This window comes from Macaca nemestrina, chromosome 8 (assembly GCF_043159975.1).
Source record: "Macaca nemestrina isolate mMacNem1 chromosome 8, mMacNem.hap1, whole genome shotgun sequence".
NCBI classification, from domain to species: Eukaryota; Metazoa; Chordata; class Mammalia; order Primates; family Cercopithecidae; genus Macaca; species Macaca nemestrina.
Window position 1 is genome coordinate 121,641,707 of NC_092132.1, and position 17,988 is coordinate 121,659,694.

Genomic DNA, 17,988 nt, shown 5'->3' on the forward strand with positions numbered 1-17,988 from the left:
AGATGATTTAAGAATAGGTGGTGTGGCAAAAGCAATGGACAGACAAGAAGCAACGGATAGACAAGGTGATCATGGGGTCCATGGAACACAATCCTGAATTAGCACAACTATGGGAATGAGATGAAAGTTGCTGGTCTAACAGACTGAAGCTGTAGTCTGCTGAGCAACACTCCCAGGTCTCCACAGAGTAGCATTTTTATTGCAGTATGTCTTTCATGGAAAATGGACAAAACTTTAAATAAATCACAATTACTTATTGCTTAGTATTTTGAATAATAAATTCTTTAGTTTATCAGTACCTCACGGCCTTCAATGTGCATTCTTCAGATAGTTTCAGTTACATATACATTCTTTCTCCTGAACAATAAATTATTCTTAAAAAAAAGAAAAGGAAAAGATACATAATTTTAAAGCAAAGAAAAACAAAAGAACATATATTTTTGACATTTATCTTAAACTTATATGGAAACAACTCTATATGTTAGATGCTTAAATATAAATAATAAAGGACATTATGTTATTTACAATGTTACACAGTAAGTTGAGAGAGTAAAAACTGACATTAACTCATAAAAACAGTAAATGATATAAGAAAACATCCAAGTAATATACAATATGTATTTACAAAAGAATATATAATAGAACTTGTGATATGTGGCCATTTCCTTCTGCCTACACTTCTCTTCAGTGTTTCATAGGTCTTTGCAGATAGAAATCTTTGGCTGGTGGAATGCAGCCAGTACTATTAATACAAGATAAGACCAGGCCTTCCTTATTTTCACCAATGTGAGCCATGCGCCCTTTAACCCCAGGCCATAAAAAGGAATAGTTACTGAGCAAGTTACCCTGGATAAACTCCACCTCTATCAAGACAGTCACACTGAAACAAGGAAGAGATAGCAGGTTTGGGACACGTTCACCCACACAGAGGACCATTTTGTAGAAACTAGAATGCTGTCCAGGCACTCTTGGGGGCAAAAGTCATACTAAGCAGGAAGGGAAAGTAAGACAGAAAGTGAATCTTAGGTAAAACAAAAGGAGTTTTGCATATTCGCATGTATTATGCTCCACTGCATACACCTCAGTGGGATACGATTTTCGACCCAGGAAACAAAGTTGCTGTCAAACTCCTGGGCAATCTCTACCACCTTAAAACCCAAGATAGCTTTCCATATGCTGGGAATATAGGGTCACACTCCGATCGCCACTTCACTGCCTGAATTTATTAACAGAGGTGGTCAAGAGTGACGTGACAAGCATCACAGAGATACCCTTGTGAACACAAATCAAGTGGCCATGGCAGGTGGTGCTGAGCAGTCAATTGGCTTTTCTTATCAAGGGTGCAAAGGATGTCCCAACTATAATAATAAGCCACCTCTGTGAGTGATTAGAGTCAAGTTGGAAATACAATTTCCTCTTGTCTTCAATTTTCATATATATTTGCAATTTGAAAATGCATAGCAATTCTCATTGTAAGAAACATGTTGCCCATGGTTCTCAATAGAAACTTCTATTTATTTTTAAAATTCTACCACAATGGGACATCTGAGTTCCCCAATGCCCAAATAATTTTAAACAGAATTTTTAGGGTTTTAAATTCATGGTAGGAATTTCTTTATTGAAATAGCTAAGGATGAGTCAAGGCCTTCAAAGGCAATGTTAAAATAATTTAGAGAACTTCATTGGACTGACTGTCTTCTTCCCCATGCCGTGAGCTTACTCATTTCTGCAGAATTGGAAAATCAGTGCAACTTGCAAAGGCTCCTTAGTGTAGGTTAAAAAGCAAATGAGGATACCACTGAGCACAGAGAAAGTGGCATGTGAACAGTGACGGAAAATTTGAGATACTAAATAGTAACAGTAACTTCAAGAATCTGCAGACAGGCATCTGTGTGGATTGTAGGAGCATGTGGGAGCGTAACATGACTCATGCCCAGCCTGCATTTTTCCGCTGAGATCTACTTCCATGTCATTTCTTCTTAATTGTTAACATCAAGATTTGGTGAAGAAATATATTCAGTTCACCCGCAAAAAAGAAGCAATTACTCTCACTGACTCCATGAACCCCCCGATAACCTGTTTCTCATTTGTCCCATGGCTCCTAAGAGGCCACGTGAAACCTAAGTAGAGCTCCAGCCTGGATTTAACAGGTATCATACAGGCCATGAAATGGGTTCTGTGTTTCAAATAATTTTTTTTCTTCCATTTTCCTTTATTAGCAGTTATTTCAAGTGTTAATATTTATAGGCCTTCCTTTGGATTTACCATCACAAGAGAACATGCAATGCTTAGGCCAATCTTAGTCCTACTTTATGACAGTAAAGCAAAAATTAAAGGAGATGGGGGAAATGGGTGAGAGAGCCTGTCAATGGAGAGGTCAGGACACAGGTGGGGGTCACTTCCGCAAGTAAAGGTGCAATCTTTCCAACAGGATCGACATTTCCTGATGAATCATTACTTGTGATCCCAAATCACATACACATCGGCCATTCCTGATAAAAATGTTCAGGCACAGTTATGACCTGATCAAGGCAACATGGAAAAATACAAGACAAAGAGGGGGAGAAAGGAGTGGTCACCCACATTTTAAAATTTCAACCGAGTCACCAAGCTTCTTTCCACCTATACAGTCACTCCTTCTGAACACTTTACAATGGAAATACTTCCCTATGATGACAAGTCACCGCTATTACAGCAGGCATGTTTGACTACGGAAGTATTTCAGACAAAATGCTGCATGTGCTGTCTGGGCTGGGCTTTTTGTGCCGTAATATGCCTCTTTTTGAGCCGAGAAGACACAACCAATCACTAGCTTCAAAATCAGTGAAAACTACAAGTCACAAATGATTGCACCTTTATCAGCCATGGTTTGATCGTCAACTAGATAAGCTGCTGGATCATTCCCCCAGAGAGAAAGTGACATTGAGTCCTCTCATAAGGTGTTAGATTAACCCTTATAGCAAGCCAGAACCCATTTTCTAAGCTATCCCTAAAACTGTTGCTTTTTATCAAGAGAAAAAAAAAATTCAAATAAAGTAAATGAGAGCTCCTTTTAGTAAGAGCAAGCTGTCTTCTGATTAATAATATAGTTTTTTTTTTAATCACAGTATTACTTTCTTCCTAATATTTAACATTACTTAATGCGGTTTCTTGCTGTATTTAATAGTAGCATGCTGTTGGATCTACTATTATCTCAGAGCCCAATGAGGCAAACCTTTGGCTGGCAGAGTAGACACAACTCATTTCATATTCTGAAAGCAAAGAAAACTTCATACACAAGTGAGGCGTATCTGGATGGATGTGCCCAAGACATACTGATCGGGTGCTACTACAAGCAAACAGAGGGACAGTTGCAAGTCTTGCAAATCATACATCCAGTCAACATCATAATGCAATGCACAAGAAGCCAGCAAAAACTGAATCTATGAGAGGTTTTGCTGAAATACTGTGGAAAAGCAATCACTGTAACTGTACAAAACTTGCTCTCGACATAACATAACATAAAGGCACCATTGATATCTTTCTCGTTTTGAAATACTGTAAAAAATTGCTACATATGGCACATAACACATTTTTTACATACATATATTTAATTTATAAAAGTTTTTTTTCCTGTTTTCTATTTGCAGAACTGCTAAAATAAAATAAATTGTTTAATTTAAGGTGGAATACTTTATTATATAAAATAAAGTTTTACAGGTGAATCTATGTGTTTATTTAGGTTTTATACAGCAATAGGGTCTTGGTTAGCAATTACACTAGACAGCCTGGCCTGGATTTCTTCCTGTGTCGAGAAGCGGCCTGCTGGGTTAGTCCTGCTGTCAGCCAGGCGGAAGGCAGGTGTTGCCTCAAGACTGGCTGCCAGGGGGTTCTGTATGCCCAGGAAAGGTGTATCTTCACCTACTCTTTCATCTTCTGTTTCGCTCTCTGAGTTACTGCTCTGGGAGCTTGTGTTGCCGTCCACTTCCAATCTGTTAGCAATGTGGCCATTGGGCTTGGTTCTTTTGGCCCGCCGGCTATTGGCGAGTTTCTTAACAGGCTCTTGGGCTGGCTCGTACTCCTGGGTCGTTTCATACTCCTCATCCTCCACTATCCTCAAGGGGCTAGGGGGGAGGCTGTTACTGTCATGCGTGGGGTTGTGATGGAAGGAGCTGAACTGCTGAGGGTGATGGTCAAACTTCTTCTCCCGCAGCCTTGGTGGTGTCACGAGAAGTAGAGGTCTCTCTTCTTCCACGAAGGGGCTGACCGCCATGGAAGGCATGGACACCGTCATGCTGGACACGGGTGGAGACATTTCCGAAGGGGGTGATTTGGGGGAGCTTGGCGTGTGGAAATCTACAGGTGACATACGAGCCGGGGTGGTCATGGCTGACACATACCTGTGTGAGCACAGAATACCCTGCATAAGTGTGGTGCAATAAGAGGCACATAGCAGGGAAGGTAAGGGGACAGAGTTCACAATAGTATATCATCAGAGAACAGAGAATTTCTATTCATTGTAGACTGCTCAATTATTTACGCTAGGACATTCCACACCCTTGGAATCGAAAATTAGGTAGCCAAGAGTTTCCTCACAGGAGTGCATGCAAAGATCAGCTAAATTGCCTAGCTCATCAAAGCTTTTGGGATTTTCAATCTCATCACAATTATAAATAAAGGCATATGAGCCAAGATAAGAAGGCATTAGGTCCTGGAAACCTCTCAGCTTATATAAGGACCAAGGCTCAGGGATTCGGAAGGGAAAGAAGTATTACTTAAATACTATACCTTCCTAAAGGCCAAGGGGTCTTAGAGAATGAAGCCCAAATGGGGAATGGAAGAAGATCTAAGATGAGTTGCTGATAGCTGGATCTGCATGCATTTGGATCTGTGTGCCTTGTTTCTCCTTAGCTCAGCTATAAGGTTATGTCTTATGAAAAAAAAAGAGCATAGTAACTTAGATTTATTCCTGACAACAGTGTCATACATTTGTGTGCTTTTCATATTTTCCATGAAATGCAACTAGTTAACATTCAATTTGGAACTATCCATCCCAGTGTCCAACAAACACAGTCAAAGGTAAGCCTGAGAGAGCCTAATGTTGGCTTCACAGTTACCACAATGAGGTTATGTCCAATCTTTGGTCTATCTCTCTTCCAAAACCCACAACTATATCAGTCTTTGGTTAATCTCTTTCATGATGCCTCAAGGGTTGGCTGTACCATGTTACCTTCTATCATGTTATGTCTGATAATGCTCAGTGACTCTTGCCATCAGGCCACCAAGCACACTGTTTTCACCATACCATGCTTTCTTCCCCCAATATAAGAAGTCCTGACTTTTGGCACTGAGGAAGACGTGGCTTATTCAGAGTCACATTTCTCAGCTTTTGATAAAAAATGCTACCAACACACAACACTAAATGACTCTTTTCTTCACACTGGCATTCACAGAGTCTAATTTGACATGACCTGAGATGACACTGAGTGCCATCATCTGAACTCTCGCTAACAGGAACAGAAAACCCATGAACCTCGCTGCTTCTCCATGATTTGCAGTGATACAGATATGAGAGCTAACTGCCTCTAAACCGGGAACGTGCCTGAGAAATTGAAATATGTGGGCCTTGAGTCTTCAGACTTTTGGCTTTGGGGATACTTAAATTAAGCTCTCTGAGAAATGCTAATTCAAATTCAACCAACATATAAAAGTGATTCATCTTTTCTCTCCATAATCTCTAGGTTAAAGGAATATTTTGTAGTCCTAGGTATTATCTGGAAGCCAAGCACAGCAGGGAGATGTCAACATTTAAAGATAAATATCACTTGTAGTGATGAGGAATGATTTCATCTCTAACTTCCTTTTCATGTTTCAAAAATAGACTGAAATAGAATGGATAGACTTCCTTAATACATAAAAAAAAATTATATGAATTTAAGACTAAAGTTTTAAAACAGTTTAAACCCTGCCTTTCATAGATTAGTTGCAGGGAAACCTCTGATTTCATAAATTCCATAACGTTCTAAAATATCATTTTTGGGGAAAGGCCCTTGAAGAAGTAACCAATAGGCCTGCAAGCCCAAAATTTTTGTTTGTTTGTTTTTGTTGTTGTTTTATTTTTCTTGCTCTGTTGCCTAGGCTGAAGTACAGTAGTGCCATCTCAGCTCACTGCAGCCTCCGCCTCCTGGGTTCAAGCAGTTCTCCTGCCTCAGTCTCCCGAGTAGCTGGGACTACAGCTGGGTGAGCACTGCCACGCCCAGCTAATTTTTGTATTTTTAGTAGAGACGGGGTTTCACCATGTTGGCCAGGATGGTCTTGATCTCCTGACCTCGTGATCCACCCACCTCAGCCTCCCAAAGTGCTGGGATTACAGGCGTGAACCATCACACCCAGTCTGTTAATTTTTGTTGTCAGTACTCCCCAGTCTTTATGTGGAAAGAGTCTATCAAAGTCATCTCTACCCATGGAACTACCACATAAGTATGGATTTGACATTATGTAAACCTTTTAGTAAATGGTCAAAGATTAGACTAAGATGACAATAAAATAAAAATAAATAAAATAAAATTCAGTGGACTTGCAAACAAACAGGTAATAGCTTACCTCTGATTTCATAAATCCCATAAAGTTCTAAAATATCATTTTGAAGGAAAGGCCCTTGCAAAAGTAAGCAAGAGGCCTGCAAGCCCAGAATGTGTTATTTTTTAATGGAAGTACTTCCCAGTTCAAGAGTGGAAAGACTGTATCAAAGTCATTTCCACACATGTAACTACCACATAAGCATGGATTTGACATTATGTAAACCTTTTAGTAAATGGTCAAAGATTAGCCTGAGATGACAATAAAATAAAGTAAAACCCAGAGGACTTGCAAACAAATAGGAACAGGTAACAGCTTACTGATGGGCTAGAAATACTGGTCATCTTCCAGTTCAGGTGAAAATGGAGAAAGAGAATCTATGAATTCAATATTACTATTTAATATCTTTTTGTTTACTTTCTTCCATTCTTCATCTTCCCTTTGCTATAACTCCCCCAACCCAACCCAATCTCCCCAAAGGAAAGCCAAAACATTCTGGAATAAAGGGCCATCTTGAAGGCAGTATCTGCTTTGAAAACCACCTGTGAAGACTGCCAGACGCAGCATCCAAGAGACTTATTTATTCATCCCTTCTTGGAATTTCATAAAAGAGATACTATAGGGTGGAAGGCAAGCAGTTGCTCCCCATGACATTCAGCAATGACATAGCCCTTGATTTGACTTAACTGAGGCTGGAAGGTAAGACAGGGTTAGCAGATAAGAACACGAGGCCAGCTCGACCACCGAATCAGAGTTTGGATAACTGGCAAATTGGAATTATAGAAGGGTCCTTATCAAGCATTGATGCCATCTCTCTAATGTTACAACTGAGGACACTGAGACCCCAAGTGGGTCTGAGCCCATGGCCAGAGCTGGAAACTCCATGTGCTGCACCTTCCGCATCAAAGTATCCCAGCTCTTTAAGAGTCTGTTGCCTGTCAGTCACTGGGACGAGGAGAGAAGCTCAGAAGAAATAAGTTCCGTCAAACAAAGAGATGACTTCATCAACTAGGAGAACTCCTAGAACAGGTAACTGCTGCCCCTTATTCTGATTAGAGTAGATTTCCTGAGGTGAGACCGCAGGTGCTCACGGGGATTCTCTGACTGTCTCCTCTGCAGTAGCTTTGCCCTTCGGTTTTACCTTTCACTATGAGGAGAGTCTCGGTAGGAATCAGGGGTTTCTCTGGCATGCCTGAGGAAGCTGTTACATTCACGAGGGCCTCCTGTGCCATTAAGACGTCCTCTTGGGCCCCCAGTTGGGCTGCTGTGCCTACTGTTTTCTACAGATGACATCATGATTACAGAGTGGCTTTCGGAAAGGATGCTTTCAGTATGTCCGTTGCTCCAGCTGTGGAGGAAATGGGAGAGGCAATGAGATATTTCATTCAAAAATTATATGCAAAAAATGGAAATGAAAGGAATGGATTCTGACAAATGTTTCAAACTACTGATGCATCTGGAGCTCACTGCAACATCACTTGTCTCCGAATAGAATAGCCACAAAGATCATTTGCTATAGAGAGGATCTTGATTCAGATTGGCTTTGTAAGTATACAGTACATTCACTTGATCACTCATTCAATAAATATTTATCGAATGCCACTCCTTACTGTATAATTATAGTGTCTCTGTTCTCGAGTGGCTTAGATTAAAGAAACATTTCCTTGTATGAGCTACATTTGGAGATCTAGCATTGGTCTTGGTAGAGTAAGTGCACTGAGGTGGGGATCGCCAGGGCATTGAGAATTTAGGGTTCCGCTATTTAACCAATTCTCATGCGCATTTCCCAGGGCAATCAATTATTGAAAGAAGTTGACTTCTAAGTATTATGCAGAGCCAAAAACAGACTTGTCCTAGTGTAGCAATTGGGTGAGTAGCAGGGCATGAGTAAAGACAATCTCAGGAACGGGAAACAATGGCCCTGTGGAGTTACCTAATTGAGGTTCAAATTTATGCAGGAATTAAGGGCAAAGCCAGCTGATTTTCAAAATCTGTTGCTGCCCAAAGACCATCCATTTCACTTCGTCCTTTCTTAGGCAGTGGTATCAAACAGCAATGTGCAACAATTCATGCTGAGAGAAAAGCCATGGAATTTTTAAATTCTCATACCTGTGGCTAGGAGTCTGGGTGACAGTAGTGGAATGATGGGCTGTGGAAGTATAGTGACTGGTGGAAAAGGATGTCTCTGCTTCTCTCTCAACAATATGCTCACTGGAGATGACGTTTTTAGATACATATTGCTGGATAAACAAAGAGACACAACTTTAAGATTCGTGTAGATTCATGTCAGTCAAGGTACTAATATTGTCATGTAAATAAAAACACTAACACTGTCACAAACACACAAATCTATTTTTGTACAGATGCTTTGTAATAAATTCCATTTCCTCAACAGCCAGATGGAAAATCCTGTCCTGGCTACTGTGGCTTTTAGATGAGATGAATAGAGTTAAACAAACAAATAAACAAATAAAAAAACCTCTCTGGATGTGCATCCAATGTACGGCCCATCATCCCAACTACATTTTATCAGCAAAAGTCCTATTTCCTCTATTTTATTTTAAATTAATAACATGACTAGACTTCCATACAAATACAAATATCCATCCAATATTCATTTGTTTCATGGTTATTGCAAGTCGAAGAAGGCTAAATGCTCTCTGAGTGAAATAGAAGCAGACAAGTGGTTTATGTAATTTCAAATTTCAAAGCACTAGAAAAAAATATTTAAAACCTCTATATTTTGGGCCTACCTTTCTCCTTCCATTTCCTAGTGCCCATGTTGTCCTACTAATGTCATTGAAATGTTTAACTTGTTATCAGTGGTAGGGCTAACAAGGCTACTGATAAATTGGAGGGACTTAACAATTGTTGTCAATGCACATATCTTGACAAAGCACATAATATATGGAGGACATTTCTATTTAATGCAGGTGGATTCTACTTTCTTTTCTTTCTTTCTTTCTTTCTTTCTTTCTTTCTTTCTTTCTTTCTTTCTTTCTTTCTTTCTTTCTTTCTTCTTTCTTCTTTCTTCTTTCTTCTTTCTTCTTCTTTCTTCTTTCTTCTTTCTTCTTTCTTCTTTCTTCTTCTTCTTCTTCTTCTTCTTTTTTTTTTTTTTTTTGAGATGGAGTCTTGCTCTGTTGCCCAGGCTGGAGTGCAGTGGCGCAATCTCAGCTCACTGCAACCTCCACCTCTGGGGTTCCAGTGATTCTCCTGCCTCAGCCTCCCGAGTAGCTGGGATTACAGGCATGTGCCACCATGCCCAGCTAATTTTTGTATTTTTAGCAGAGATGGGGTTTCACCATGTTGGCCAGGCTGGTCTCAAACTCCTGACCTCAGGTGATCCGCCTACCTCCGTCTCCCAAAGTGCTGGGATTATAGGCGTGAGCCACCGCGCCTAGTCAGAGTTTATTTTCATCAGCAAACCACAGTAGTTTTTACTGTTTCTATTAGGGAGGGAGGCCCGTTTTGAAGTTGTGTTTTAATTGCTGTTGGTATTTATACCAAATTGAGTTAAGTAATAGGAAAACCAATAGAAAGGCATACTTTTTGATGAAATAAGGCACTTTATAATCTGATGGTCTGTGGGCTCTAAATATATTCATGGAGATCCAAAAATACACAGCTTGAATTATGCTTGAAACTCTAGCTGGTTCTCTTAGTGGAAAGGCTATTCCATGTGGATCTTCTAGGAAATACAGCTAGCTTGATTAAAGGAAAGGATACACAGTGACCTACTTCTAGTCCCTGCACCATTTCACTATTGCTTCTTGGGAGGCAACACAAGCTCAGTGAATCTAATGAAAATAATACTTAACAATTATTGAACATTCACTAAATGCCGCAAGGCTAAGTGTTTTATGCAAATTACCTTATTTAAGGCTCACAAGGAGTCTCTGAAGTAGGTATTATTTTTAGGTCTGTTTTTATATTGAAGAAATAAGGTTGAGAAAGGTTAAAGGCCAAAGATACACAATGTGAGCAGTAAATGTAATCCAGGCAGTCATTCTACCGTTTATATAACATGCATAGTGACAGATTATAGTTCTTTTTGTAGTGAATATCATTATCACGTGTGTAGAACATTGTGATGAACACTGTTAGGGTGTGAAAAAGCAACACAGTATGTTAACCTATGAGCACCTTGTTCCAACAAAATCTCAACGGTGTTTGCTACAAGACTTGCTGATAGTTTAGTAACCACCAACTCTGTAGTTGGGTCTATGATATATCTGTTCCACTCAAAATATGCCTTTTTCTATAGGATAGAAAAGGTACTACAATAAAATCTTCAAGCTTTGTGTATTTAAAAAAACCATACATCATAGCAATAATTTGAAAACAAGAAGGATGATGCTGGAATAGAAAGAGCAATACTCCAAAAGCCAGGAGATAGTGCAGCTCTGGCCCTTATCTGTAAATAAAAGAGAGATTTGAAAGATAATATCTTCAAACTCTCCAGAACCTAATATTCTATGATCTAGTTGTATTTTAAAAACTGAATGCTGAGTGTTTGGTACAGTATGAACAAAATAGTTTAATGATGATGGATACATTTCATCTGGAGGGCTTGACATCATTTAGAAAGGGCCAGGGAAGAAGCTGGCATGACACTCTTCTCCTTTTGCTACTGAGAAGCGTGTTTGATAAGTCACTTGACCTTTCCACGCCCTAAAGGAAATCAGAATCCTTTGGAAATCATCATCAGTAAATCATCAGGCACTGTGAATTGCCCTGAGAAGATAACTCTAAAGCTCTTTGCTCAGTTATCTGTACTAATCAGTTACAGACTGGAGTAGCCTCATATATTCCAAGTTATATATGAAAAAAAATCCTTTTGATTATTGTACTATTAATTTTGTTTTCTCCCCACGCTCTCCACGCAAGCCCCAGCTATGGCCTCCTTGCAGAACAAACCCAACACTATTATTCCAACTCCTTAATGAACACTTTATAAGAGGAAATGTGCTGATTTTACAGTAACCAAATCCACTTTAAAAAATGTTCCCATTATTTTCTCCTGGCAAAAACCTGGATTCCTGGAAGCCATGGTGATTAATGGCAGCAGCTAAAAGCTTAAGAGCTTTCGAAAATAAAGTTCAAGGCGTCTGAACAGAGGAAAGAGGCTCAGTTTTTTCCACTGGCCAGAGTCAACGTACATTCACCAGCTGGACATTCTCGGGGGGTGGGTTAGGATGGTGAGGCCCATTGGCAATGTTCATCATATTGTTTCGTTCAGACCGAAGGCTCTGCCGAAGACGGTCATGAAGCTTTTTCCGCTGTTTCCTAGACATAAGAAAGGGAGCATTTATTTTTTTTCGATTATTTACATTTCATAGTAGAGCCAAATCTTTATTCTACCGACAGCTATGAGTAGCTCAAGGCAGTAGATTGTTGATGAGGAAGAGGGAAGGGAGTGTGTCCACTCTATCCCAGAACAAGTGAAACCACACATCCTTACCAAATAGATTTTAAAATCCACATGGGATTCTTTTGGTAATTTAGCTGTTTTACCGAGAGACAAGAAAAAAAGAGGATAACACAATAAGTTGATAATTGACTAAAATCCCAACTTTCCTATCAATCCATCTTTGCCTAAGTCTTACAAATGGACACTTATTTGTCTTAGATAATAATTTGTGCTGGGCTGGGCACAGTGGCTCATGCCTATAAGCCTAGCACTTTGGGAGGCAGAGGCAGCAGAATCACTTGAATCCAAGAGTTTGAGACTAGCCTGGGCAACACGGAGAAGCCCTGTTTCTACAAAAAATACAAAAATTAGCTGGGCTGGTGGCGTGCACCTGTGGTCCCAGCTACCCGAGAGGCTGAGGCATGAGCATCACTTGAACCAGGAAAAAAAATGTACATTTATAAGAGTGACTTCATTTATAGCTTTTCCTGGGGTCTCTGAAGAAATGAACTGGGTTTTGAATATACACAGTTAGCATGTTTGTGAGTGTATCCTATGTATGCGAGTGAGAATGTGGACATATTTTGCCAATGGATTTTGGCACACCTGTAACATGTTCCTACTCTGGTAACGCTTTTTGTGTAACTAGGCAGCGAATATTGAGATGGAATCTAATGAGACTCACCAGGTTGATTCCAGGAAGGCTTATCTCTATCACTTAATTCCGGCAACACACTAAATCATGGGATATTAAGAAAATACAACCTATGCTTTGGATTTTGTGGTATAAAAGCATATTATTTTTCTTCCTCAATGCAACATTCACATTATGAAAATATTCCCATCGATGGTTTGGCAAGAGAGTATCATGCAGCAACATTTTTACAAAAACCTTGTTAATTTAACATTATATTATGCTTGAAATGTAAGTTATATGTAGGAGAGAAAAGTGAAGAGAATTCATGTCACATACAATTGAATTTGTTAACATGGACCAAACTTCAAGGCCAAACATAGGGAACCCAAATCTATTCTCATGTGTTCTCTTTTACGTTTTCAAAGAAAGTTTTGCTTGATTTTCCTCCCCTGAGATTCCTTTTTTACGTCTCATGCTGTGAGAGCATTCATACTGGCAACCTAATTAGATAGAATTTAAAAATAATCACTATAACTCAGAAAACTGCATTTCAGATACCACAAAAGATTTCCTTTATCTTGTAAATTTTAGTGTAAATTGGACTTGTTCTCAGTAGTCCTTTGAACTAAAGGTACTACTGCACCCTGAATGCAGTCAGTCTCTAACCCATAGAAGTTTTTCTAGGTGCATATTAGTTTCTTTTGGGGATAACCTGACTATACTAAAGCCCTCAAATGGACTTTTGTTACCTTCCTTCTCGTTTTAGAATGAGGTGCCTTCACTCTGTCCCACCCATACACATAACTTCCATACAAGCCTGTCCCTCCAGCCCTTTATCCATTCAGGGGCTGTGGTCATTGGACAGAAATCTTTACAGCACTTTCACATGAATAGAATATTCTGTGTTTAGGAGACATGCTCTGAATGGATTATTCGGAGGAAATAATCCCCCCCGCCCCTCCTTTTTTTTTTTTAATCCCCAAGACTAGGCTGTGGAGCTCAGATTCTGCAAAGCCCTGGCCATCTAAGCTGTCTCTGCATGAGGGAGAGAGAAAGGCATGGAGGAGGAAGGTTTACTTGGTTTTGCAGTAGGCCACCACACACATGATGCCAACCACAAGGAGGGCGATGCAGATGCCAGTTATAGTCAGCACTCTCTTCTGGTACAGCTCCTCCGCCTCTGGAAAGGGATGAGAGCAGATGTCATCACAGGTCACTTCCACTTGCCAAGACTGACTACAACCAAACAGTGGGCATGCTGCATGACATTGTCCATGTTCACAAGAAAATAAATACATGACAATTCTTTATGTTTACACACATAGCTAATGTACAACATGCTCTGCACTATGCTTTGAACATAAATAACAAAGCCAGCTGGGGCCATTTACAATACAAATATTATACTCAAAAATTACTTCTAATGATAAGCTATAAATATATATATATTTGATAGTAAATTGGAAATCATAAACATTAATTATAAAATAACTATTTGGTTAAAACTGTAGTTTTTTTTTGTGAAGTCTCTTGCAAAATAAAATATAAAAAGCCCTTGCAAAGACAACAGGAATCAACATCAATTAAAGGAGCTGGGATTGGCAATTACTGGAGTCTCCCCTTCCTCCTTCCTCCCTTCTTTATCCTCCAGCTCCTGGCCTTTTTGTATTTCCCAGCTATTTTGTATCATCACTTTATATCCAGTGGTCTTTACAAAGAGTTATTTCTAACTTAAATATATTAAATTCAAAGACATTTGCAAACATGAACTTGGCTTGTAGTTACCTAGTAAATTGAGTCAGGCTCTCTGTGATTTAACAGTAAAATGTGAACACAAGAAGCAATACAATATGACGTATCAGGGCACTGTATCAAAGAAAATCCCATGTGATGGGTAGGACAGTTATGGGCCCAAGTGGAGACTTGTCCTTTGGAAGACAATTCTAATTACTCCACCAATTGGACTTAGGAACAAGTTTATTTGTCCAAAGAGGTCACCAGTACAAATGATGTGTGATTTGGAACAGAGTTCACATTCATACATTGGCCAACTTGGCAAATGAGCTAATGTAGGTTATGCTAAGGAAGTGTGATGCTTAGAACTTTGAACTAAAGATACTACTGTACCCAAAATGCAATCAGTCTCTAATTCATAGAAGTTTTTCTATTTTCGAATTAGTTTCTTTGGGGGATAAGTTGATTAGACTAAGGTAGGTCAGGTTCTTAACAAGATTTGCTGATTTAATAGGGACCCTGATCCCTTAGGACCTGAGCTTCCAGTGAGTCTAATTACATCTATTGGAAGATCTTCACAAGTTCACTCAGAAAGAGAACTCGACAGCAGTGTAAGCTGTTCACTTGCCATTATAATCAATAAGTTGGTCAAGAACTGGGGAATACTGTATAAACAGAGCTGACTTATCTGGACATCAACAAGGGACCCGCAAAGCCTATTTCCATATTACATCTGCAGTGGCACAACTACACCTTTAACTACACCTTTTTCTCTTTTGAGAGAGGGCAGCTTGCAAGAAGTTTTCTTGAAATGAAAAAGTGAATTTTAATTTCTAGGATACAGTGGACCTTATCATGAAATGAAACATTTCCTACAAGCCGAGCCCATGATAATCAAATTCCAGTGAACAGGTCAAGAACATTGTCAAATCAAATTAATATAGCACTGATTATTAACAGGAGGAGAAGGAGAAGAGAAGTCAGTGGGTAAAGGACTAGAATGCTGCATAGATTATACAAAAACAAATCAAAAGGAGGTGGAAAGGGAAAACAAACCAAGAGGACAGACAGACTGACAGAATGACAGAGAGACCGAGGAAGGGAAAACAAGGTTAAAAGTTAAGGAGCCATCTGAAGTCCCTGGCACAGCATGCCTGATACTAAGGGAGGAAAAATAAATAAAGAAAAGAAAACCAGAGGGAGGAAATGCTTGGGTGGGAAGAAAAGGTAGATGCAAAGTTGGAAGGGTCATTCCATACAGCATAACTCCTAATCTAAGCTAGCAGTCATGTGGAAGCCACAATTAGAAAGCGAAGCGGCTGGTGCATTGCGGTGAAACAATGTACTGGGAAATATTGCATTGGTGTCACAGATTTTTTTGTATGTGCAGCAAAAGTCAGATGAGGACAAGGAATGTGAGTGCTTATATGTTAATTGCGTGTGTCTGCTGCCTTCCCTCTCCCATAATCACAGGACAGGGAATTAATTTCTATGGGGTATCTGGTTGATGCTGCTGCTGTAGCCTCCCTTGCTGATCTTGGTATCTTGATCAGGTTTTAGGATACATGTCTAAGAAGCAGAGCTGTCACCCCACTGGTCCTTCTCCCTGGGACCCAGGACGCAGAGCACAGCTCCTTGGGCTGTGAGGAGTTGGTGAAGAAGTAGGAGTGTAGGTATTATTGCCAAGAGATGAACGCCCTGTATGACTGTCCTCTTTTCCTTACTCTACTGTTTTCTTCTTTGGAGATGGGCAAGCCTGTGGTCGTTCTTTTCTACTGATATCTTAACATCCTATCTTTAGAAAGAAGCTGGGAAACTGCTTCTGCAAACTTCAAAAACGGGGACATGGACAAGGGCTAAATGGGAAAAAGGTATCATGATTACTCTCAGGGATTCCTGGGACAAGTTGTCTTTTGGTTGTTAATTACAGAAGAATAGATTGAGCTGCGCTTGGAAACATATGGTGCATGATGACGGGTGCATTCTTTCTATGCTGTGTAGGCAGACACACATTTTCCAGTAAAATGATCATTTCATGGAAATAAAGAGGTAACTCAGTAAAGGCCAAAGGGTAATGTAACAGCACTAAAACAAACTGATTCAAGCCAAGGCCCATAGAATACAGACGTGGGATTAAAATCCTGTATTCACATCAGCATTGACCAGATGCACTACAACTCTCATCCACATTGCTATTTGAATTTTTCACGGTTTGGCTCAATCAGGTGATCCCACACTATGAATGTGATCAAGGAAAAATACTTGGTGAAAAATAATATAAACAATAGATTCTTTAACCTGTTTTTCCCCATATTTTTTTTCTTATGTGTCAGGTCAACTGGGGAAGAGCAAATTAGAGACAGACAGGGCTGAAAACAAGAGTCCGTCATTCCAATCGGTGGGTCTGTCTCTCAGTGAGCAGAAATGCCCCAGAGTCTTCATGGTTTGGCTGGATTAATATGTTTCCAGATCAAGCACATTTTTCAGTCTGATCTGGCCTGGCCAAGAAACAGAGCCCTTACCTTTCTGAGTTGTACTTGATCTTTAAGGTCTGATTTTCCTGAAGGATGCAATGTTCTGGTTTAGTACACCAGCCAGCCTGGAACTATGAGCCTCTGGAAACTGTACCTTTGAGAACCATGCGGATAGCAGCACCCTGTGTCTTTCCTAACCCATAGAGGATCTTACTGAGGGGGAAGTTATGTATCTGAACTATCCTTCACTTTACTGTTGGGGACAGAAACAATACCTTCTATAGTCAGACCCTCCAGCTATAAAATGAGAAATATGCTGTTAAGGATCGAAGGATATGGGGTAATGGTAGAGTTTTTTCCCTCCCTGCAGGATAGGCCAATAATCCTGCAGAAGTGGGACAATTTTTTTTCCCCCGAGGGAAGAAACTCCAATAGATAGCTCCCCTCAGTACACAACGTGCTCCCTAGTAATAGAGGTGCTCCCCCTTGTGTTTCTCCCTCTTGGGAGATGTTCTGCAATGCACAAAGGTCCATTCACATGCACCTGGGAGCTTCTCATCAAATTGACAGTTTAATCCTGAATTTTTTTTTTTTTTTTGGGAAGAAATGGGCAACCTATTGAGCAATCCCTGTAGCTGCTAAAGCTTGCAACTGCCTCATTTCCCACAAAGTCTGGAAACTACATTATGTGCAGCCTGTGATGTTATCATCCAAAAGAAGGCAGTGGCCGTAGCATGCCCCTGCTGCATGATGTCCCTGAAGTCAGCTGGATGGGGACCAGATATTCTGTGAATCAGGACATTGTGTCACTGATCCACCCATGGTCCAGGACTGTAGGCGGCATTGAGAAAGACAGACTGGCCTGGCCCTGTGGATTCTCTGGGAAGGTAGCACAGCTCCTTGCTCCCCAGAGACTGGTCTTCAATCCCAACTATGTAGGATGAAGGCCTTCCAAAAAAGTGTGTCCAAATTTTGTATACTCATATATTTTTCTTTTCCTTTTACAGTGTGAAATTTTCTATTCGATTACTTGTCTGCATAATCTTCATGACTCAAATTTAATTCCATTACCACTGGAATCTCCACCTAAAATAGCACAAGGCTGCTTTCTTTCTGTTTTCTATTTCCTTCTTATAAGATAATGAAGTTGACTAGGGTGGTGCTTGAGTATCTCC

At 40.0% G+C, this 17,988-nt stretch overlaps 1 protein-coding gene across 18 annotated transcripts in view; it reads right to left on the reverse strand.

Moving 5' to 3' along the window:
• Positions 1–1,128: 1,128 nt before the first annotated feature.
• LOC105476616 (neuregulin 1) overlaps positions 1,129–17,988 on the reverse strand; it is a 1,125,049-nt gene continuing 1,108,189 nt past the window's right edge. For 14 of the 18 annotated variants that reach the window (XM_071068415.1, XM_071068414.1, XM_071068412.1 and 11 more), the window contains 5 exons: positions 13,683–13,785; positions 11,718–11,844; positions 8,668–8,798; positions 7,700–7,906; positions 1,129–4,379 (listed from right to left, as the gene is read on the reverse strand). In XM_071068415.1, coding sequence (XP_070924516.1) covers positions 3,725–4,379; positions 7,700–7,906; positions 8,668–8,798; positions 11,718–11,844; positions 13,683–13,785 — 1,223 coding nt within the window. In that variant the 3' untranslated portion in view covers positions 1,129–3,724. Of the gene's footprint in view, positions 4,380–4,767; positions 4,910–7,699; positions 7,907–8,667; positions 8,799–11,717; positions 11,845–13,682; positions 13,786–17,988 lie in introns of all 18 variants that reach the window. The other 4 variants (XM_011732717.2, XM_011732716.2, XM_011732714.3 and 1 more) reach the window with 1 other exon arrangement.